Here is a 20,614-nt window from a genome sequence, read left to right as displayed (position 1 = left end):
AATCAAGAGACCAATTAGGAGGCCACTGAAATAGTCTAGATGGTCTGAGCTGAGATGGTGGCCATGTGATCAGAGGAAATATTGAAGAAGGGAGAGATGTGAAATTAGATTTGACAGTATTTGGCAAGTTACCAAACATTGTAAGGTGTAGGAGAATAGAGAATTGAGGATCATCCTACAGTTGCAGACCTGAGTATATGTATCCTAGACAGAAACAGGGAAACCTGGATGAAGGATGGGTCTGGGGAGAAAGATGATGAATTCTGTTTTGGACATGTTCAGTTTGAGATGCCTATAGGACATCCAGTTAAAGCTGTCCAATAAGCAACTGATAGTCTCTATTTTATAAAGTAGGAGATGAAGTCCTCTTGTAAGAGGAAGTGGTTCAGAGAAAGTATAAGTTTTGGGAAGTTAAGAAAAAGGTTTGCTGTGGAGATTATGAGAGAAGTTAGGGAAGACCAGAAGGATTTTTGTGCAGCAGTGAAGATACAGGTGCTGTTTTCTGGTAATAACTGCTAAATCTTATGTGACCCAGCTATAAATTTGTAGTCACCCCAGGTGTCACAGTTGGTTGACTTTTAGTAGCATTTAGCAGCACTTGAATAGGAGTGGAGAAAGAAAATGATGAAAGTGGTCCAGGGCTGAAAGTGGTTAAGTAATGGTTGATTATACAACATGGAGGCAAAGTATTCAAGGATAACCTAGAGTATTGATTGAATTAGCCAAATATGGGGTCCAGACTGAATTGGTGGTGATAGACTGGGAGAACAGGGAGGGGCAAAGAGAATGAAGATCATGGTAATTTTATCAAGAAGTGATTTAGGAGTGAGGCAGAGGGAGATAGAAAGATAGGAGACAATGGTTAGAGAGAAGAATTTCAGAATTCTGGATCACAGAGGTTTTACAGCTATTTGGTGGCAAATATGTTGACCCTTTTGTGTGTTAGAGTGCAAGATGGTCATAGGAGTTTGACGTTGATGATCAGTGAGGCCAAGGTATCCAAGGGAACATGGCTGGGTATGAGGACAGACTTTAAGAGGAAGATTGTGAGGCAGACACTGAACTCGACCAAATGATAGGATAACACAAAGCAATGACTAGGATTTGGACTGGTCTCAAAGGAGGAGAGGTTCAGTGGCAAGAGGGCATTCTTGAAGTCAGGATTTTTGATGTTTTAGAGCAGGTTCTTGATTTCCCCTGGTTCTCACAAGTTAAAAACTGTTATAGTTCCCAGATCCTGGTGGCAGATGAACTGTAAAGTAGTAATTAAGTTCCTGGGTTGAACTCAATTTCTGTATCTTGATGTACTGAAGCTTCATTCCAGAGGATAAAGCACACCAATAGATCACGCATCATATAATACAAGTACACTGTCCCTCAGTACCTTTGGTGGGCCGAGATCTGGGGTTTTATGGCAGTTTAGAGTCCCCTTAAAAAGAGGTCCTCTGGTGTTCTGGACACCTAGAAGCTGAGGCCTGGGGTGGGTAGGCTACTCCTTTGGAGTTAGTTCTCTGTGTCATAGAATTTAGAAATGGAAGAGACTGTAGGCATTAGCTCTTCCCACCCTATTATTTTATAGATGTGTAAACGGAGGCCCTCAGAGCTTAATTTCGCTTCTTGAGGTCACTGAGCATAATCTCATGGTAGGTCCACTCACTTTGGTGCCGTCCCCCTCCTCTAGGACTCAGTGTTTCTCTTTGGTGAAATAAAGATTAGTTCTCTAAGGATCCTTGATTCTGGGATCTCAGGACCAGGTAACAAGCCCTTCCATGGAGTGGTGGGGGATTGCATCTTGCTCTGGGCTAAGGGAAACTCCAGAAACCTCGAGATTTATTTCAGCGAGTAGCCTGGGGCCAGAGAGGCAAAACTTGAACCCAGAACTGACACCAAAGCCTCACCTCTGTTACAGAGTAGGTGCTGCATATATCTTTGCTAAATTAATGAACCGGATGAAAGATGAATGGGAAAGTTCTGGAGTCTGGGGAATGTCCCAAAGCCAGGAATGAGGAAGAGGAGAGAATGAGACACGCAAGTAGCCGGAAGTAAAAAAGCATTTCCCCAGCTCGGAGGTGGGAGGCCGCGTCTTCCGAGTCAGGCGGTAACATTTACTAGGCGCCTACTGTTTGCCAGGCCCCAAGTTCAGCGCCGGGGATATGAAGAAAGGCGAATGACAGGCCCGGCTCTCCGAGGCTAGAAGTCTAACCAGAGAGATAAATGGTGATCAATTACGTACAAACAAGCCATATGACGGATAAACTGGAAACAATAAAGTCAGAGAGAGGGCCCGGACATTAGAGGAGTCTAGAAAGACACCTCAGGAGGTAGAACACAGGGGGTCAGTTAAAGTGTGGATGCCGCCTGCGCGCGCACCTTCAGGAGCGCGGAGGAGGGCGGGGAAGAAAAAAAGTTTTGTGAACTGACGGAAATCCCAGGGGCGGGAGAGCGAGCTCGGCGCATGCGTCCCCGCGTGCGCGCGGCGGCCCAATGCTTTATGAGCCGAAGCGCGAGCGGGGGCGGGCCGGGACTGGGCCTGAGGAGAAGGAAGTGGGAGGAGGGAAGAGGAGAAGGGGGAGTGACCAAGGAGCGCGCGAGGCCGCCCCGCTGGAGTTGGGAGGTGCGCGCGCAGGCGGCGAGTCCCAGAGCAGGCGGCGGCGGCGGCGGCGGACACGGCAAACGGCGACAATGGCCGCGGCGGCGGGCGGTGGGGGCGGCGGCGCCCCGGGGGCGGCGGCGGGCGGTGCGGGGCCAGGGGGCGCGGCGGCGGCGGCCGTGGGCCTGGCGCTGTGTAGGCGGAAGGACGGGGGCCCGGCGGGCAAGTTTTGGGAGAGCCCGGAGACGGTTTCCCAGTTGGACTCAGTGCGGGTCTGGCTGGGTAAGCACTACAAGAAGGTGGGTCCTCGCGGGGGGCGGCCGCGGGGTCCGGGGTGGGCGTGGGGACGCTCGCGGGGGCCGGTGGGGGCGGGGAGCGGCCCGGTCAGGCCCTCCCCCGCCCGCAGCCCTCCCCCCCACTCCCCGCCATGAGGGACAACAAAGGGCGGCCCGCGGCTTCGGGGCTTCCCCTCGTCGCCTCCCCCGAGGAGCATTCCCTCCTCGCCGGCGGGGGCCGGGGGCGCCGGGAACTCGGTTGTGCCTTGGGCGAGCCCCACGCGTGAATGGGAGAGCCGCGAGCGTCGCCTCCAGGAAGTCTTCCCAGATGTGCCTCCCTCCTCCCCCAGCATTGCTCGGGTAGCCACCCTCCCCCCTGTGCCTCCTGTTGCACTTTCCTAGCTAAAGTATCTCGGGTCTTCTGACCTTAAGCGCCCGAGGGCCGGTCTTTATCGAACCTTTGCGTCCCCTCCCCTGGACGGCACCGAGTCTGAGGAGGGGTTATTATTTAGTTGTTGAATGGGGAGGGGTGCAGTGAGGGGGGAGTGTTGCTTCGGTCTCCCCTAAACTGGGGGAACCCTAGACTTTTAGTATACTAGCCCCCCAGTCCCTGCGGTGGGGGCCGAACACATGACTCCCTTTTTCCTTAAAACATCCCAACAAAAGAGCACCTTCATTAGTCTGTTAAAAAAAAAAAATAAAACGTGATTATTCATAGAACATGGGGATCTATTGTATATGGTCTGGTTAGGTATATAAGATGGTTGAAACCTTTTTTCTTTTTTAAACTATAGCGCTTCAAAGTTTGCAAATCATTTTACGTATTAACATACCATCTCACAACCATCCAGTGAGGTATCTTCTATTATCTTCTTTTTTCATATAGGGAAACTGAGGCTGAGAGCTTAATTGGCCTGCCCTGAGTCACAAAGCCTGATGTTTCTTGATGCAGGATTTGAATTCAGATCTTTCTGACTCCCAAATATAGCACTTAGTATATATTCTTTCTACTTTTTGAGGCTTTTTTTTTGGGGGGGGGATAGAGGAGTTGGCAAAACTACCCTGAAGTTCTTGTTCGAAGTTTGTAACCTTAGAGGAAGGTTACAAAATTTCTAAGAGAAAGGCAGAGATGATTTTTTTCCCCCTGAGATATTTTTTAAATTTAATTTTTTTATTTCAAACTTGAATGTCCCTGACCCTCCCCACCATCATTTTCATTCATCTACAAAAAGATGATTCTATATGGTAACCATAAATTTCCATTTCACACTACTTAAAAAAAAATGTATAAAATAAATTCGTGTTTGCTTTCATAACAAACTCCTTGTTAGTTTTTCCTTAGGAACTTCCATCTGTTCTGTGAAATGCATTGATATTTAGGAGAAAGTTAATAACTGGAGTTAAAAGCTTAATTATTATTAAATGCTTGTTGCCAGCTACAGGTATTAATTTCATTTTAATTTTGGTAATGTATTAGCTCTGAAGGTGATGTCAGTGCTTTTCTAGATACTTACTGTTAAGCACTGCTTTTCATTGCTGCACATTACAGAGGAAAGAGACTTGAATTTGAAATGAACATGATCTTAATATAAATCCCACCTCTGCCACTTATGTGTGTGATTTTGGGAAAGTCAGTTTGGGGTCTTGGTTTCCTCCACTCTAGATATATGATCTAATGAACTTAATGTGTGCAAGAAAATAATTTGTCAACTGGAAATGAACTTTAGTGATGGTCAATAAGAGCCTTGTTTGAGGTTTGTGGAATTGAGTCTGTATCATTGAGTCTCAAACTTTTTGATCTCAGGGCTCCTTTACCCTTATAAAAATTATGAATGCTTTTGTTTATGTGGGTTATATATCAATATTTACTGTATTATAAATTAAAATGTCTTAGCATTGTTATGAAAATAGTTTTGACAAGTTCCCCAGACCATTCTTTGAAGGCTAGTGGGAATCAGAGACTAGTCACTATGACTTCATTGCACCTCTGTGCTCTTCCAATATTTCCCCATTTTTCTTTTGGTCTAGCTCCTTACGGATGCTGCCTTCAGAGATGTGCTTAATATATTTCACAGTTCTGAGGCTGTGGTGTTTTGGAGGAGCTAGCATTTTTTTGTTCAGGAGACCCAGGGATTACTGTTAGCTGGCTGTGGAGCAGATCCAGATGTGCTTTTCTAGGGAAGAACTAGTGCTTCATATCTTATTATTCTAAGCCACTAAGTTCCGAAGTGTGTGTTTATCCTTGATCTTTTTCAATGTCTTGAAATTAAATTTTAAGGTTGGCTCCAAGAAGAGTCAAGAAAATCCACATCCTCCCTTTGTGAAGGTGGGGAACTATGTGACTGGAGTATTGTATATCCTGTCAGACACTGTTTTGCTTAACTGCTTTTTAAAAAATATTTTAAAAAATGTTTGTTACACGGGCCGAGTAGAGAAGGACAACAGATATATTTAGACATATATAATGTAAAAACAAAAGCTATCAATGAAAGTAAAACATTTTAGAAATATATAATGGACAAAAAGTGATTATAGTAGTTACAGAAAAAGTATTTTAATATTTGAAAATATTTCAAGTACTGGTATTTTATATAATTTTAAATAGAGTTAAGGAGAGCTGAAAATGTAAGTTAAAATTTTTATATTCTGTAATAAAAGCTGGACCAAAGTATATTGTGTATTAAACTAGATTCAGTGTAATTCTACTCAAACATTAGTTTGTTGATATTTTCAGCACCAAATAACATTTGAGCATTTATTCCAAAGCAGTGAAAATTATGCTAATGGCGAAACAAAGAGTAAGTTATGATTTTTTTCTCTATGGATCTTATAATGTAGTTTGGGGAGAAAAGATATACCAAATGAAGAGTTAATATACCATACATATATGCATATATATACACACATGGTATATACATACAGAATCGACAGTATTTTCCCAAAACTGATTGAAAATATTGTCTGTGAATATAAAATTAGTTTGTTAATTTTGAATCCTAATTAGTATCATTTTTTTGATGGACATCATGAAATGAAATAGTGAAAGCACTTTGAAAAGTACAATGTTAATGTCAGATGGTAGTGTTGTTATTGTTCTATTGTACCTGAGGTTTTAATTTTGATCATATGGTGATCCCTCTCTCCCCCCCTTCCTCTCTCCCTCTTTCTTTCTTCCTCTCCTTTTTGTCCTTTTCCCCCTCATATGTCATGTTACACATTTTGTTGTTTTAGTTATAGATATCTGTGAAACTGTTAAAATCTTGACAATATGCAAACAAAAAATACTGTTCATTGCCTGTCTTTCTGTCTTAAATTTTTCATCATGTAGTTTGGGAGTGAGGTACATACTAGTTTTCATAGATAAATATGCTCTATTGGAAGAATTTTGATTTCTTGTTATTGGGTAAATAGCTTAATTAGAATCAAATATTTAATAGTCTAGAAATTGAACTTTTTTTTTTTTTGCCTTTTGGAGGGCAGTTAGGGTTAAGTAACTTGTCCAAGGTTACACGGCTATTTTTTTGTGTATGTTAAGTGTCTGAGGTCCAGAACTGAACTCCTGACTTTACTCTTTACCCACTGCGCCACCTAGCTGCCCCAGAAATTGAACTTCTTAATAATGGCTTAGGAGATATTTCAATGGAAGGGGAAGAGCTTTGTGGTCTTTAATTTTTTGCAAAAAACAAAACCCGTACCCACTTATTTATTTTTCCTTTAGTCTTTAAAGCACATCATATTTTGGAAATGCTTTTTTTCCTAGTTTTGAAAAGTATAGCCACAAAGTTTGCCATGTAAATTTTATAGATTGACCAGTGATAACTAAGAACTTTCCAATGAAATTAAATTTGTAATATTAGCAGTCACTTGTGTCATTAATATATTAAAATAATTTTTCTAGTGTATCTAGGGAAAAAAGTGGAAGTCCTGAAGTGGTACTTAAAAGGGTTTAGTATTACTCCATGAGTCTAATCCAGACTTTACTGTAACTGTAAGTTAACATCTCAGGGGCCTTGGTTACCTCTCCCGATTTAAAAAAAAAAGTATTTGAATTGGATGAACTGTAAAGTCCCTTTCACTTCTCAATTTCAACTCCTAGGTGTTCATTGAACTTGTGTCGGGATGGAAAATAACTGAAAAAAAAGCATTATCAGTACCTCTCAAACATTTTTCAAAGAGCATATTGCAGTTTTAGTTTGCTTGTTGCTCTACAAGTAATAGTTAAATATCTTCTTTGGAAGAATTATTTTCTCATGGTTGTAACAGTCTTTGAAACATTAGGCAATTTAAATAAAGTGTGGCATAAATGGTTGCACTTTAGGTTCTGATAACCAAGGACTTAAAATTGGTGGTTGTCAGATTTGAACTCTATCAACTTTCTGATTGTGTGTAAATGTACACTTATTTGGCCTTTTGAAGTGTGTTTTTATAAAAACCTTTAAGATAAAGGGAATCTGGTTAGGAGGGTAGAGAGAAGATTGCTTGGGGAAAATAAAGCATTTCAACTATAAATACTAGTTGTCAGCAATTAATTACAGCTTGGCTATTCCATTTATACATTGAAAAACTAAGGCATTTAAACAAATCAAAACTCCTTGAAAATGTTGTAAGCTTTTAAAATAATTGTCTTTTTATATCAGGTTATATATATGATTGGCTACAGCACAAAATGAGCTCTCTTTGGTTTAATGAACATGTGGCTTTCCAGTAATGGTACACTGTGCAGCTGTTATTATCTTGTAGTTGCACCCATCAGTCTGACTTTTAAAATCATTTAGTATAATAGAAACAAACACATTAAGATTGAAATGTTGAATGGAGCCTGTCAAGTTCACTTGAAGATAGGAAATGAGGAGGAATAGTTTGTCTTTTTTCCTGAGACTGGAAGAAATTACTGTAAGGTTGTTATAGCCAATGAATTAATTGTTTTTTTTTCTTAGAGCATGGAATTGAGGAGCAAAGGTGAATTTGTATATTCTAGCCAAATTTGGCTTATTAACAGCATTCCACTGAGTATCTCAGCTCTAATCTGCTAAAACCCCTAGCATTTAGTGTCTCACACATTCAGTGCTTATCAGTTAGTTGCTGCTGTGTCAAATGTTATTGTTTAGCTCTCCATTAGTAATTTGTTCCTTTAACTACATTGTGAAATTCTCAGTAGGGATCATAGCTTATTCATTTTTCATCCCTTAGTACAGTACTTTCTGCTCCTTTGAAATACAAGGAAGGAACATAATTAATTGTTGCATTGATAAAAATATCAATAGAGATTAATTTGAATAAAATAACACTGAATCTGGCTTAACGCACAGTATAAGTATATCCATTTTTTGGCCTTTTTATCCTTTTCAATAAAATAGTGGTTGTCTTTGCTTTAGGTTGAAGGCTTCTTTTACTGTGTTTAAGTATATTGTCTTGCTTTTCTTAACTCTTTCCATAGCAGAAATTTCACCAAAATGATTTGTATTTTGCAGTATGTTCAAGCAGATGCTCCTACGAATAAAACTTTGGCTGGGCTAGTAGTACAGCTTCTGCAGTTTCAAGAAGATGCCTTTGGGAAACATGTCACCAATCCTGCCTTCACTAAGCTTCCTGTAAGTAGCACAGTGAACACATTGCTGTATCAGTGTTATTTACCTTCTGCTTAACATGTGGGGTTTATGTATATTTCTGATATACAAAATTATCTATCGCTATTTCCTAGCCTCTTCTAAGGACAGTCAGGAAAACTCCATTACGTGAGTTCAAATCCAGGCCTCAGACATTTACTAGCTGTGTGACCCTGGGCAAGTCACTTAACTCTGCCTCAGTTTCTTCATCTGTAAAATGACCTGGAGAAGGAAATGGCAAACCACTCTAGTGTCTTTGCCAAGAAAACCCTAGATGGGGTCACGAAGAGTCAGACAGGATTGAAAACAACTGAACAATGACAGAGACTCTTGGTAATAGGTGAAATGAAAGAGCAGTAAGAATTTAAATAGAAATAAGTAATTTAAAATCACTTTTATGAATTTCATTGTTTTTCAACAATGAGCCAGGATCTCACACACCAGGATATATAATCTATATAGTGATGATTTCAAATCTCCTTATCTAGCCCTGACTTTGCTGAACTCTAACATCTCCAACTGTACGTACTAAAGACATTTCACACTCAACAGGTACAAAACCAAACTTACCTTTCCACCCCAAATATTCTTTCCTTCTATACTACCATATTACTGTTGAGGGTAGTATCATTCTCCTAGTTCTCTAGGCTCCCACCCTAGGTGTTATCTATCATTAGCTCCTTGCTACCCTCCCCCCCCCCAGCCAATCTGTTGCCAAGGTCTTTTGATTTTATCTTTGCATCATTTTTCTGGTATGTCCCTCCTCCCCTCTGAAATTGGTGTACACCCTCATCACCTTAGGCCTAGACTTTTGGGGTAGCTTTCTGGTTAGGCAGCTGCCTTAAGTTTCTACCTTCTAGTTCATCTGCCATTCAGCTGTCAGAGTGATATTTTTTAAGTGAATTAGGGTGATCTTTTTAAAGTGAATGTCTGACCAAATCTCATTCCCCACATAGCCCACCCCATTTAGTCAACTCCAATGGCTTCCTATCACTTACAGGATCATATATTAAATCCTGTATTTGGTGTTCAGCACTCTTTATCATCTGCTCCATCTCCTACCTTTCCAGTCTTCTTACATTTTAACTTCCCTTAACACTTTTTTATCCTTGACATTGTCCTCCTTATTGTTCTTGACATTTCCTCTGGCCTGGAATGTTTTCCCTCTTAATCTCCTGTCTTCCCTGTTTACTTCAAGTCTCAGATAATATCCAAGGCTATATAGGAACCTTTTCCCAATCCCTCTTAATTCTAGAGCCTTACCTCTGTTAAATATTTTTTACTATATCCCATACATAACTTGTTTGTATATAGTTGTTTGCTTATTGTCTTCTCCATTAGATTGTGAGCCCTTCAAGAGCAGGGCTGGCTTTTCCATTCTTTGTGTCCTCAGAACTTTCCACAGTGCCTGGCAAATAGTAGGCACTTAACAAATGTTGATCAACTGACTGTTCCTTGGCCTATTTATAAAGTCAGTTCTCTGTAACTTTCCTCACCCTTGTACTTTCAGTCCCTAAATTCCTTCTGACATTACTGTCTTCCTACTTTGTCCTGTGTATCAGAAACTTTGACACACTAATCATCTTTCTTTTCTCTGACCTGAGCTGTGTTGAAGTCTTTTTTTTATTTTATACACATTTGTTTTTAAAACTTTTGAGTTCCAGATTTTTCTCCTTCTTCCCTTGTCACCCACCTCCACTGGGAAGATAAGCAATTCACTATAGGTTGTACATGTGTAGTTGTGCAAAACATTTCCATAGTAGGTATACTGTGAAAGACTATTTTCTTCCATCCTATCCCGCCCCTCACTTATTCTATTTTCTCCTTTGACCCTATCCCTTTTCAAAAGTGTTTGCTTCTAATTACCCTCTCCCCCATTCTGCCCTCCCTTCTGTCATCTCCTCTTTTATCCTCTTCTCCCCTATTTTCCTGTAGGGTAAGATACCCAATTGAGTGTGTATGTTATTCTCTTCTTAAGCCATATTCTGTGAGAGTAAGGTTGTCCCATTCCCTTTTACCTTCCTGCTCTTCCCCTCCATTGTAACAGTTTTCTCTTGCCTCTTTTATATGAGATAATTTACCCTAATCTATCTCTCCCTTTCTCCTTCTTTCTCACAATATATTCTTCTCTTACCTCTCATATTCAACTTGTCCTGTGCCCTCTGTCTATGTATACATGTACATACATATGCATACCCTCACACATATATTTATATGCACCTACACCCTCCTATACATACACATATGTATGTGTATATATATATGTATATACATACACATATGTATGTGTATATATATATATGTATATACATACACATATGTATGTGTATATATATATGTATATACACACACATATGTTCCCTTCAACTGTCCTCATACTGAGAAAAGTCTTATGAGTTACAATTATAGTTTTTTACATGTAGGAATATAAATAGTTCAGCTTTAATAAGTTCCTTATGATTTCTTTTCCCTGTTTTCCTTCTCATGCTTCTCTTGCTTTTTGTATTTGAAAGTCAAGTTTTCTGTTCAGCTCTGGTTTTTTCATCAAGAATGCTTGAAAATCCTCTATTTCATTGAATGACCATATTTTCCCCTGAAGCATTATACTCAGTTTTGCTGGGTAGGTGATTCTTGATTTTAATGCTAGCTCCTTTGACCTCTGGAATATCATATTCCAAACCCTTTGATCCCTTAGGGTAGAAGCTGCTAGGTCTTGTGTTAGCCTGATTGTGTTTCTACAATACTCCCAATTGTTTCTTCCTGACTGCTTGCAGTATTTTCTTCTTGACCTGGGAACTATGGAATTTGGCTGTAATATTCCTAGGAGTTTTCTTTTTGGGATCTTTTTCAAGAGGCAATTGGTGAATTCTTTCAATTTCTATTTTGCCCTATGGTTCTAGAATATCAGGGCAATTTTGCTTGATAATTTCTTTTTTTTTTTTTGTCTATAAAATGTGATATTTATTACATCTGCAAACTATCTTTATACAGTCTTCTTCTGTTGGTGCCCCAAGTTGCAGGGAACCAATGTTGCACTTCCCTCTGTGTTGCTTATTTGTCTTCTTCAAAGTCAGTTGGCTTCTTCCTCTTTGATTTCTCAAACTCCTGAGTTCCCCAAGTATAGAGGAAATAAAAGCCTATAAATGGGGGGGTGACCTGCAGGATGGAGTCTTGCATCCTACGGAACACATTTGGGATGTCCTTTGTGAAGTAGTTGGGGAAGGCTCTCTGCTCAAACGGGGACAGGCTGTAGGAGATGATGTGCCTCATCCGGACCAGGTTCCTGAACTTGCGGCCCATCTTCACAGCGTCTCGGATCCCCGCTTCAGGACGCTTCGTCCTCGGAAGAATGCAGGTTGTGCCCCGGGACCCTTACCTTGATAATTTCTTGAAAGATGGTGTGTAGGCTCTTAAAAAAATTTTTTTCCTTTTTTTTTTTTTTTTATTTTGGAGCTGGGGAAGTAGGGCATTTGGGGTTAAGTGACTTGCCCAAGGCCACACGGCTAGTTTTTTTGTGTTAAGTGTCTGAGGCTGGATTTAAACTCAGGTCCTCCTGACTCCAGGGCCAGTACTCTATTCACTCTGCCACCTAGCTGCTCCTTAGGCTCTTTTTTTGATCATGGCTTTCAGGTAGTTCGATAATTTTTAAATTCTCTCTCCTGGATCTATTTTCCAGGTCAGTGGTTTTTCCAGTGAGATATTTCACATTGCTTTCTATTCTTTCATTTGTTTGGATCTGTTTTATAATATCTTGATTTCTCATATAAGTCATTAGATTCCATTTGCTGCAGTCTAATTTTGAAGGAATTATTCTCTTCAGTGAGTTTTTGAAATTCCTTTTCCATCTGGCAAATTCAGCTTTTTAAGGCATTCTCCTCATTGGCTTTTTGGGCCCCTTTTAAAAACCATTTGAGTTAGTCTATTTTTTAAGGTGTTATTTTCTTCAGTCAGGCTGTTGACTTGTTGCTTTTCTTGATTTTCTTACATCATTCTCATTTCTCTTCTCAATTTTTCTTCCACTTCTCTTACTTGGTTTTCAAAATCCTTCTTGAGCTCCTCCATGGCCTGTAAGCAGTTCATATTTTTCTTGGGAGGTTTTGATGCAGGAGTTCTGACTTCGTTGTCTTCTTTTGGTTCCATGTTTTGATCCTTTTTGTCCCCGAAAAAAGGAATCTGTGGTAGAATTGTGTTTCCTCTGCTTGCTCATGTTGCCAGTCAATTACTTGACTTTTGCCAGGGTAGAACTCTGCTTTCAGAATGGAGAGAACTTTGTCCCAAATTGCTGGAGTTTTCACAACTGCTGGAGCCCTCTTTGCAGCCCCCACAGGCTGTGGCACCCCAGGACCTCCACCCAGGATGGTGATTCAGATCCAAGCAGGTCAAAGCAAGAACGATTACCCTCTCAACGGTAGCTTGGTCCCCCTAGAATCTGCAGGCTAGGAGTTCCTGAGGCAGCCATGCGGTGGCCCCATAGCCACTGGGCCTCCACTCCTTCTTGCCCCAGGGGCAGGAGCCCACCCCACTCTTCCATCCACCCCTATTCCAACAGAGTTCCACACTGACCTTTACTTTGCCTTTGATGTTTATGGGTTGAGAAGTCTGGAAACCGCCACAGCTACTGATGTTTCATTCTCCTGAAGTCTGCTTTGGGCACTGCTGGTTGGGGCTGCCCTGGGACCAAAATCATGGGTGGCTCACGTGGGGCTGGGCCTCGACTCCTAGCTTGGTGGGATAGCCCCTTCCTGGTGGCCTACCTGGCTGCCTTCAGCAGGAGATTTGTTTCTGTCACTTTGTGGGTTTTATAGCTCTAAGATTTATGTGTAGTTATTTGTTACATGTATTAGAGGAGGTGAAAGCTGGAGCTGCAGGGAAGTCCTGTTTCTACTCTGCTGTTTTGGCTCTGTACCCCCCTTTCCCTCCATGTTGAAGTTTTAAGCAGGGATTTTTATTTCTGAGGAAAAGAGACAAGTTTATAATGTACCTAAGCATAAGAAAATCCAAATTTTGAAAAGGTGACAGCTTTACATTAATCAAATTGAAACCCATTTCTGTTCTTGTTTCTTTCTTGGATGATACCTTTCATCCTAGAGCTGTCCCATAGGGGCTGGTTCCAGCCCCTGAAGATTTATCATTTTTGCCATAAACTTCAGCCGGTCAGGTAGTCACACAAGTATGCAACTGATCCCTAGTGTTCATCGTTTTTTAGAACATGATCACCAAAATATCTGCCCAATATATAGATAATTGAGTCCATCACCAGTTTTACACCAACAGCTCCCAAAGATATGCTTTTTATTCATAATGACACTCTTATTAGTATGCCGGAAAGAACTTTCAGATGAAAACATGGCACTTCATTAAAACTGAATACTGTGTTTCTGCTACTAGCTTATTTGGCTGACTCATCTGGGAGATAAATGAGTAATACATCAGACCAATGAACTATTTATATCAGTGTTCTGGCTCAGACAGTGACACCAACGGACAATTGGAAGTTGTCCTTCTTGATGTCTGTTAGGAAAGCTTAGGGATATCTCCCAGACATCTCCATCTTTTCTTAATTATGCATAAGATTTTGCATCTGTGAATTTATCTTTATCTTTTTAAAATATAATTTTCAACCAAAATCTATCTTGAGGTAAGAAGTTCCACAGATTTTTGAATCATTATTTCTAGTAGACTTTGTTTTATTCGTGTTTACATTAGTTTTTTCAGGTTTGAAGTTCAGTGTCTTAGTGAGCTAGTTCATGGTTATCTCAAAGAATTTTAAGGGGTTACCTAATCAAGCATTTGCTTCTGGGTAGGGATACATACACTTAAACCATCTAAGGCAAATAATCACTTAAACTGTTTTTAAGGATTAAAGGTCACATAGTCCTGAGAGTTATTAATATTAACAGCATTTTTAGTCAAGAAATTTTATTAACATATCTAAATATTTCTTGCTGTAATTTCTGTCCATTTGTTTTCCTTACCTCCATGTTGGATAGAGAAAAATTTTATCAGCATGCTCTCGTATTTCCTTCACATATAGTTAGTCATTAAGGAATATCATGGTTAGCTTAAATATGCTTACAGCCTTCATACTGGATCTCAGCCACTGGTGGAAACATCCTTAGTTATCCTTTTATCAGAGTTATTTCAAAAAAGATAAATGGATTTGAGTTTTCACTCCTCTACTTCCAGTCATGATTTACTGAGGGTCAGAAAGCAATGAAATTGTAGGAAAAAAAATTAAAAATAGGGAGTCTGGGGAAATATAAGAAATGAGGGCTTTTATTTAACCCACAGTCCTAGAAGAAATGAAAATTGGCTATCTGATTTTCCCAGTTCTAACTCCTAACTTTTCTTTATTGCCCCTGTTTTCTAGCTCTTTAGTTATTATTGCTCTTTAATTGTTTCTCCAAGGTATTCAAAACTGGACACTCTTCCTGTAGCCAAACATGTATGCAAAATTAGTTTCCCAGTTTTCTTTACAATAATGAATTTTTGAAAAAGTGAATATTTTGTTATGACTCTTATACAATGAAGGATGTGAATGTTGTGTTAACAAGCTTGAATGGCAAGGAATCTTTAATTCAATTTTTTATTATACTCAGTATTTTACCTTAGCATAGCTAGTATTAAATTGCTGCTATGTGGATGTTTCTGGTTAAATAAATGAATTTTTAAAACATTTTGAAATAAGTGCCATGAGAATTCTCATTAATATTCTTAAGCTAGTAGTCATTATGGTGGTGGCACCAGTTGGTGAAGTATATGATACTGCTAGTTAGTACTAAGTTTTGTAATGGAGAAATGTGGATTTGGCATACCTTCATGCACAAGAATAGTGCCAAGTAGAGAATAGGTTCTGTAATTTGGAAAGCCCTTCTAGAACATAATTTTTTAAAATAATATTTTTTTCCAATTACATGTAAAAACAATTTTTAGTACTTGTTTTATTTAAGATTTTGAGTTCTAAGTTCTCTCCTCTCCCTCTCCTCTCTCATTAAGAAGGCAAGCAGTTGATACAGATGATACATGTGCAATCATGCAAAACATATTTCCATATTAGCCAGGTTGTGAAAGAAAACACCAAAAAAAACCCCTCCATTTAAAAAAAGAAAGTAAAAAAATAGTATGCTTTGATTGACATTCAGACTTCATTAGTTCTTTCTCTGGAAGTGCATACATTTTAAGTGTACTCTGGGCTTGACTATCCTGTCAACACTTTCCTTATCAAGTATTTCTAGTCAGTCTTATTCATTTGGGAGTGGGAATATTGAGAGCTAATGAGGATCAGGGCTAATTTCTGGTGGGCACATGTTTCTAGGTTTTATAATGAAAGTCCATGGGAAAATTGCATTCACTTTATAGCCAGCTTTTCTGGAATACGTCTTTTCTATAAAGATAACAGTGTATCCTTTATAGTATTTGTTAAACAAATGGGCCTTTATTTGAAGAGTGGATTATCCATGAGTGTAAATTATAGTATAAGGCATGAAGGGTTTGTGTTTTACCTTGGGATTGAAATAAATTAGACAGGGTAGTACAGTAGATAGAGGACTTGGAATTAGGAAGGTCTGGGTTCATCTTTTTATAGTTCTCTTGAATCTTGTATTTAAAAGTCATATTTTCTATGTAGCCCTGGTCTTTTCATCAGGAATGCTTGATAGTCTTATGTCATTGAATGTCTATTTTCCCCCATGAAGGATTATGCTCACTTTTTCTGGGTAGGTGATTCTTGGTTGCAATTCTAGCCCTTTTGCCCTCCAGAACATCATATTCCAAGCCCTCTAATCCTTTAATGTAGAAGCTGCTAAATCTTGAGGTGTTCTGACTGTGGCTGCACAAAATTTGAATTGTTTCTTTCTGGCTGCTTGTAATATTCTCTCCTTGACCTGGCATATCCAGAATTCGGCTATGATATTTCTGTGAGTTTTCATTTTGAAATCTCTTTCAGGAAGTGATTGATGAATTATTTCCATTTCTATTGTACCCTCTGGAGGGGCCTAGAATATCAGGGCAGGTTTACTTGATAATTTCTTGAAAGATGATGTCTAAGCTCTTTTTTTGATCATGGTTTTCAGGTAGTTCTAGTAATTCTTAAATGATTGCTCCTTGATCTCTTTTCCAGGTCACTTGTTTTTCCTGTGCACAATTTCATATTTTCTTCAATTTTTTCATTCTTTTGATTTTGTTTCTTGCATCATGGAGTCATTTGCTTCCACTTGCCCAATTTTAATTTTTGAGGAATCATTATTATTATTATTATTGTTATTATTTTAGGGGGGAAGGGAAGGCAGTTGAGGTTAAAGTGACTTGCCCAGGGTCATGCAACTGGCTAAGTGTCAAGTGTCTGAGGCCAGATTTGAATTCAGGTCCTCCTGACTCCAGGGTTGGTGCTCTATTCACTAGGTGTTCAGTGAATTTTTATACCTTTTGTTCCATTTGGCTAATTATGCTTTTTAAAGTGTTTGTCTCTTCGCTGGATTTTTGTTCCTCTTTTACTCTTTGGCCTACTCTGTTTTTTAAGATGTTATTTTCTTCAGTATTTTTTTTTGTCCTTCCATTACCAAGCCTTTAACTCTTTTTTTTCATTATTTTCTTGCATCATTCTCATTTATTTAACCCCAGTTTTTTCCCTTTCCCTCCCTTATTTGATTTTTAAAAGCCTTTTTGAGCACCTCTCAGACCTGAGACCAATTTACATTTTTCTTTGAGGCTTTGGATGTAGCAGTTTTGACTGTTGTTTTCTGAGTTTGTGTTTTAATCTTTGTCATCCTAGTATCTTTCTATGGTCATGATCTTTTTTTGTTATTTTTCTAGTCTATGTCTTGAATTCTAACTCTTTGTTAAAGTGGGGCATGGGGTAGGGGGATGGGGAATTTTCCAAGCTTCAGATTTTTTGTGTAGCTCTTTTCAGAGTTGTAAGTTTTTGGTTCTTTAAGATGCTATGATCTAAGGAGAAGTGTGTTTACTACTCTTCTGGCCTTTACTCTGGTCTGTGAATGACCACCAGCACTCATTTCAGCCCTTGAGCCGTGACTGGGATTCCTGTTCCCCTGTGGCAGCAAGTCTAGTACTCTTTCTTGCTCTGGTACTGATACCCCAGGACTACAATCCAGAACTGCATATAGTACAACAGTCCTGCCCTTGTTGCCAGCAAAGGGATACCTGTAATTTCCCTCTGACCAGTTGTCTGACCTCCCCTTACTGTCTGCGGACTGAGAGCTCTAGAAGCTGCCACTGTTTCATTTGTGCCCCACCCCACTTCCCTCAGACTTGCTGTGGTTTGTTTGGGTCTGGTCTGAGCTGGTACAGCCTGTGTTGCACTGCATTCCACACTCACCCTACTGTCACAGACCTTTCCTGCTGACCTTCTAATTTGTCTTGGGCTGGAAAATCATTTACCCCATCCTTTCTTGGGTCCTGTTGTTGGAGAATTTGTTTTGAGACATTATTTAAAGTTGTTTGGAGGGGAATTGGGAGAGCTCAGTCAAGTCCCTGCTTTTGCTTCTTAGCTCTGTCCTCCCATGGACTCTTAAAAATAGATTCTTCGTCCTAAAGCTTATAGTGGCAGAGAAAATATTTGAGAGATAACCTAGGGTGTTCTCCGTGGAGGAAGAGGAGATGGATAAGAAAGTTTTAAGAATCTCAAAATCTGTGGTGTAGATTAGGTGTCAGTTATTTAGGTTTCTTTAGATTTAGTGACCTCGCTAAATTCCTAGTCATATTTAGACTTTTTAAATGTGTCTTACTTTTAAATGGACAAAGATGAGAAGAGTTGTGTAGTGGGAAGGCCCTGGATTCAGTCAGAGGGTGTGGATTCAGAACTTGGTTTTGCCGCTTTCTTCTTGTGTGAATTCCCTTGGGAAAATTGCTTTATTTCATTTTCTTCAAATGAAGGAGTTGGACTAACAGACCTATAAATCCCTTCAAGCTCTAAGTTTTTGACTTTATAAAACATTCTTCAATGATTTTTATAACGTTTTCAAGTTCTCACTTAATACAAGTCATCAAGTACCTTAAGCAAGCAGTCTGATAACATGGGGTGGTCAGTATTGTAAAAACTTTATCTCCATAAAGAGTCATACAATAATTATTTGCTAATATACTGATTTAAGAGTTCCATGCTTCGTGCTTCCCAGCCAGATCAGCACACTTTGGCATACATGTTCTCTAAAACATTTTTTTCTTTGCCACCCATTGATTTCATCAAATTTGGATTTACATATTACATGGATCTGAATCCCTTTGTGTGATTTGAGAGTAGCATGGAGAAAATAAATGCTGTGCTATACTCTGTTTAGAGGAAGAAAAATACATCTGGTCTTACTGGTACTGAGCCCTGATTTATTTTTATATAAGGCACATATCTAAAAATATCCTTTGCACTGGCTTTAGAATCTGCTTCTAATGATTTAGTTTTCAAGGATTAACCCTAGTATAAAGACCTTTGTAAATCAAGTTCTTGAAAATGTGATGGGGACACCTATTCTACTTTATTAAACCTTTTTAGAGTAATTCTATTCCCAAATAATTTGGCATAATTTGTCCTTAAAAAAGGAGATTGTTTAGGGAATGAAACATTAATAGAATTATTTAGGTTGTAACAAACATTATATTGTAATTCACTGAATAAAGTTTGTGTCCATTTTTCTGTTGTAATATGTACAATATACTGAAAATAAATTTTCAGGCTCTATTTTGTAATCATCAGCATTCTGAAAAAAAATGATTAGTAAATAGTTCTGTAGGTAAAGAACATAAAGAATGGAATATATGTGTACTGACCTCAAGTTATATCCTGGAAGCACTTTTTTTAAAAAACTAAATCCATGGATGAGGTTAGGACAGTGTGTACCAATATCTTTTATGAATAAGATCAGAAAAGGCATAGGGAAATAAAAGGATCCTAAAAAATGAGGTAAAAGTAGCCAGTGAATAAATAAGTCTATACAGACACTTATTTTTTTACGTAAATTCTCCTTACCCAAAATTGATTTTACTTAAAGAACACTGAAAGAAATCCCTATTCCAAAAAAAAAAAATGCCTGTTAACTTTACTGTGCTCTCTTTTCACTTGTAAGGTAGCAAATCTGTTTTGCCCTGGTTATGCCAGTTGTAGCGTGGCATACTATTCCTGGAGAATAGTCCCACCTACTAGAGAACACTGAGGTACTGAAGAGAGAGGGACATTATGGAAGTAAATAGATTTTTTTTTTTGTGGGGAGCTTATGAGGCAAGTCATCCTGGATGATAACAGAACAGTGTATATCTCTGTATTGCCCTAATTAGCCCAGGCCAGATATTATATAGAAACAGAACAAAGAAGGCATAGTGCCGGAGATGATCCTGGGTCATGTACAAGTATTCCCATCAGATAGAGCTGCTTTTGCTGTTTACATTAGCTGTGATATTTTAGGTCATGTTCCCATACTCTTGCTTCCAATATACCCTCTGCCCCCTTGTGGCCTGTTCATACATTTTTTCTTTTTCTTTGTGTTTTTTTTTTTTTTTTTTACTTTTTTTTGGAGGGCAATTGGAGTTGTGACTTGCCCAAAGTCACATGGCTAGTAAGTGTTTCAAGTGTCTGAGGCTAGATTTGACCTCAGGTTCCCCTGAGTTAGGGATGGTGCTCTATTCACTGTGCCACCTAACTTTCCCATCATATATTTCTTCTAATAGTATCTTCTGCAAGCTTCCTTGAGTGGTACATGAGTGGTTCTATTATGGAGGAAGCAGAGGAGCTCTACAGTGATTTGCATTGGAGGCACAATTCACAACAGCAACATAAGCACAAGTAGGAAAACAACATAAACAACAAGAGAATTATAGCAGTTGTTAGAATTTTCTTTCACTTTGCCTCAAGGGAGGTGAAGAGTCAATGGCATTTGGTAATTACTGGGAGAGCTAAATTTCTGAACTTAGGTTATTATAGGCTAGCAGATTTTCTGAACTAAGTTTGGAGATAAACATGACTTGGCCAACTTTAAAACACTGAGGGTGATAGAGAATAGACTCAATTACAAAATAGAATCAGGATCATTTGATTTTCTCATTTTCCCCTTTTTGTCAATGGAAGACCTGTCACAGGTCAATACAGGAACAACAGGATTGATTAATCATACTACAAGCCATAGTAAGGATATTTAAAA

General features: G+C 39.1%; 1 protein-coding gene across 2 annotated transcripts in view; it reads left to right on the top strand.

The window, feature by feature from the left end:
• The first annotated feature begins 2,667 nt into the window (after positions 1 to 2,667).
• SMARCC1 (SWI/SNF related BAF chromatin remodeling complex subunit C1) overlaps positions 2,668 to 20,614 on the top strand; it is a 190,385-nt gene continuing 172,438 nt past the window's right edge. For both annotated transcript variants that reach the window (XM_069095932.1, XM_069095931.1), the window contains exons 1-2: positions 2,668 to 2,889; positions 8,337 to 8,456. In XM_069095932.1, the coding sequence (XP_068952033.1) occupies positions 2,683 to 2,889; positions 8,337 to 8,456 (327 nt within the window). In that variant the 5' untranslated portion in view covers positions 2,668 to 2,682. The remainder of the gene's footprint in view (positions 2,890 to 8,336; positions 8,457 to 20,614) is intronic.

Source organism: Petaurus breviceps, unplaced genomic scaffold (assembly GCF_028583685.1).
Source record: "Petaurus breviceps papuanus isolate PSGF00001 unplaced genomic scaffold, PetGlider_PUasm1.0 227, whole genome shotgun sequence".
Lineage (NCBI taxonomy): Eukaryota > Metazoa > Chordata > Mammalia > Diprotodontia > Petauridae > Petaurus > Petaurus breviceps.
This window is presented reverse-complemented; position numbering and strand designations above follow the sequence as displayed.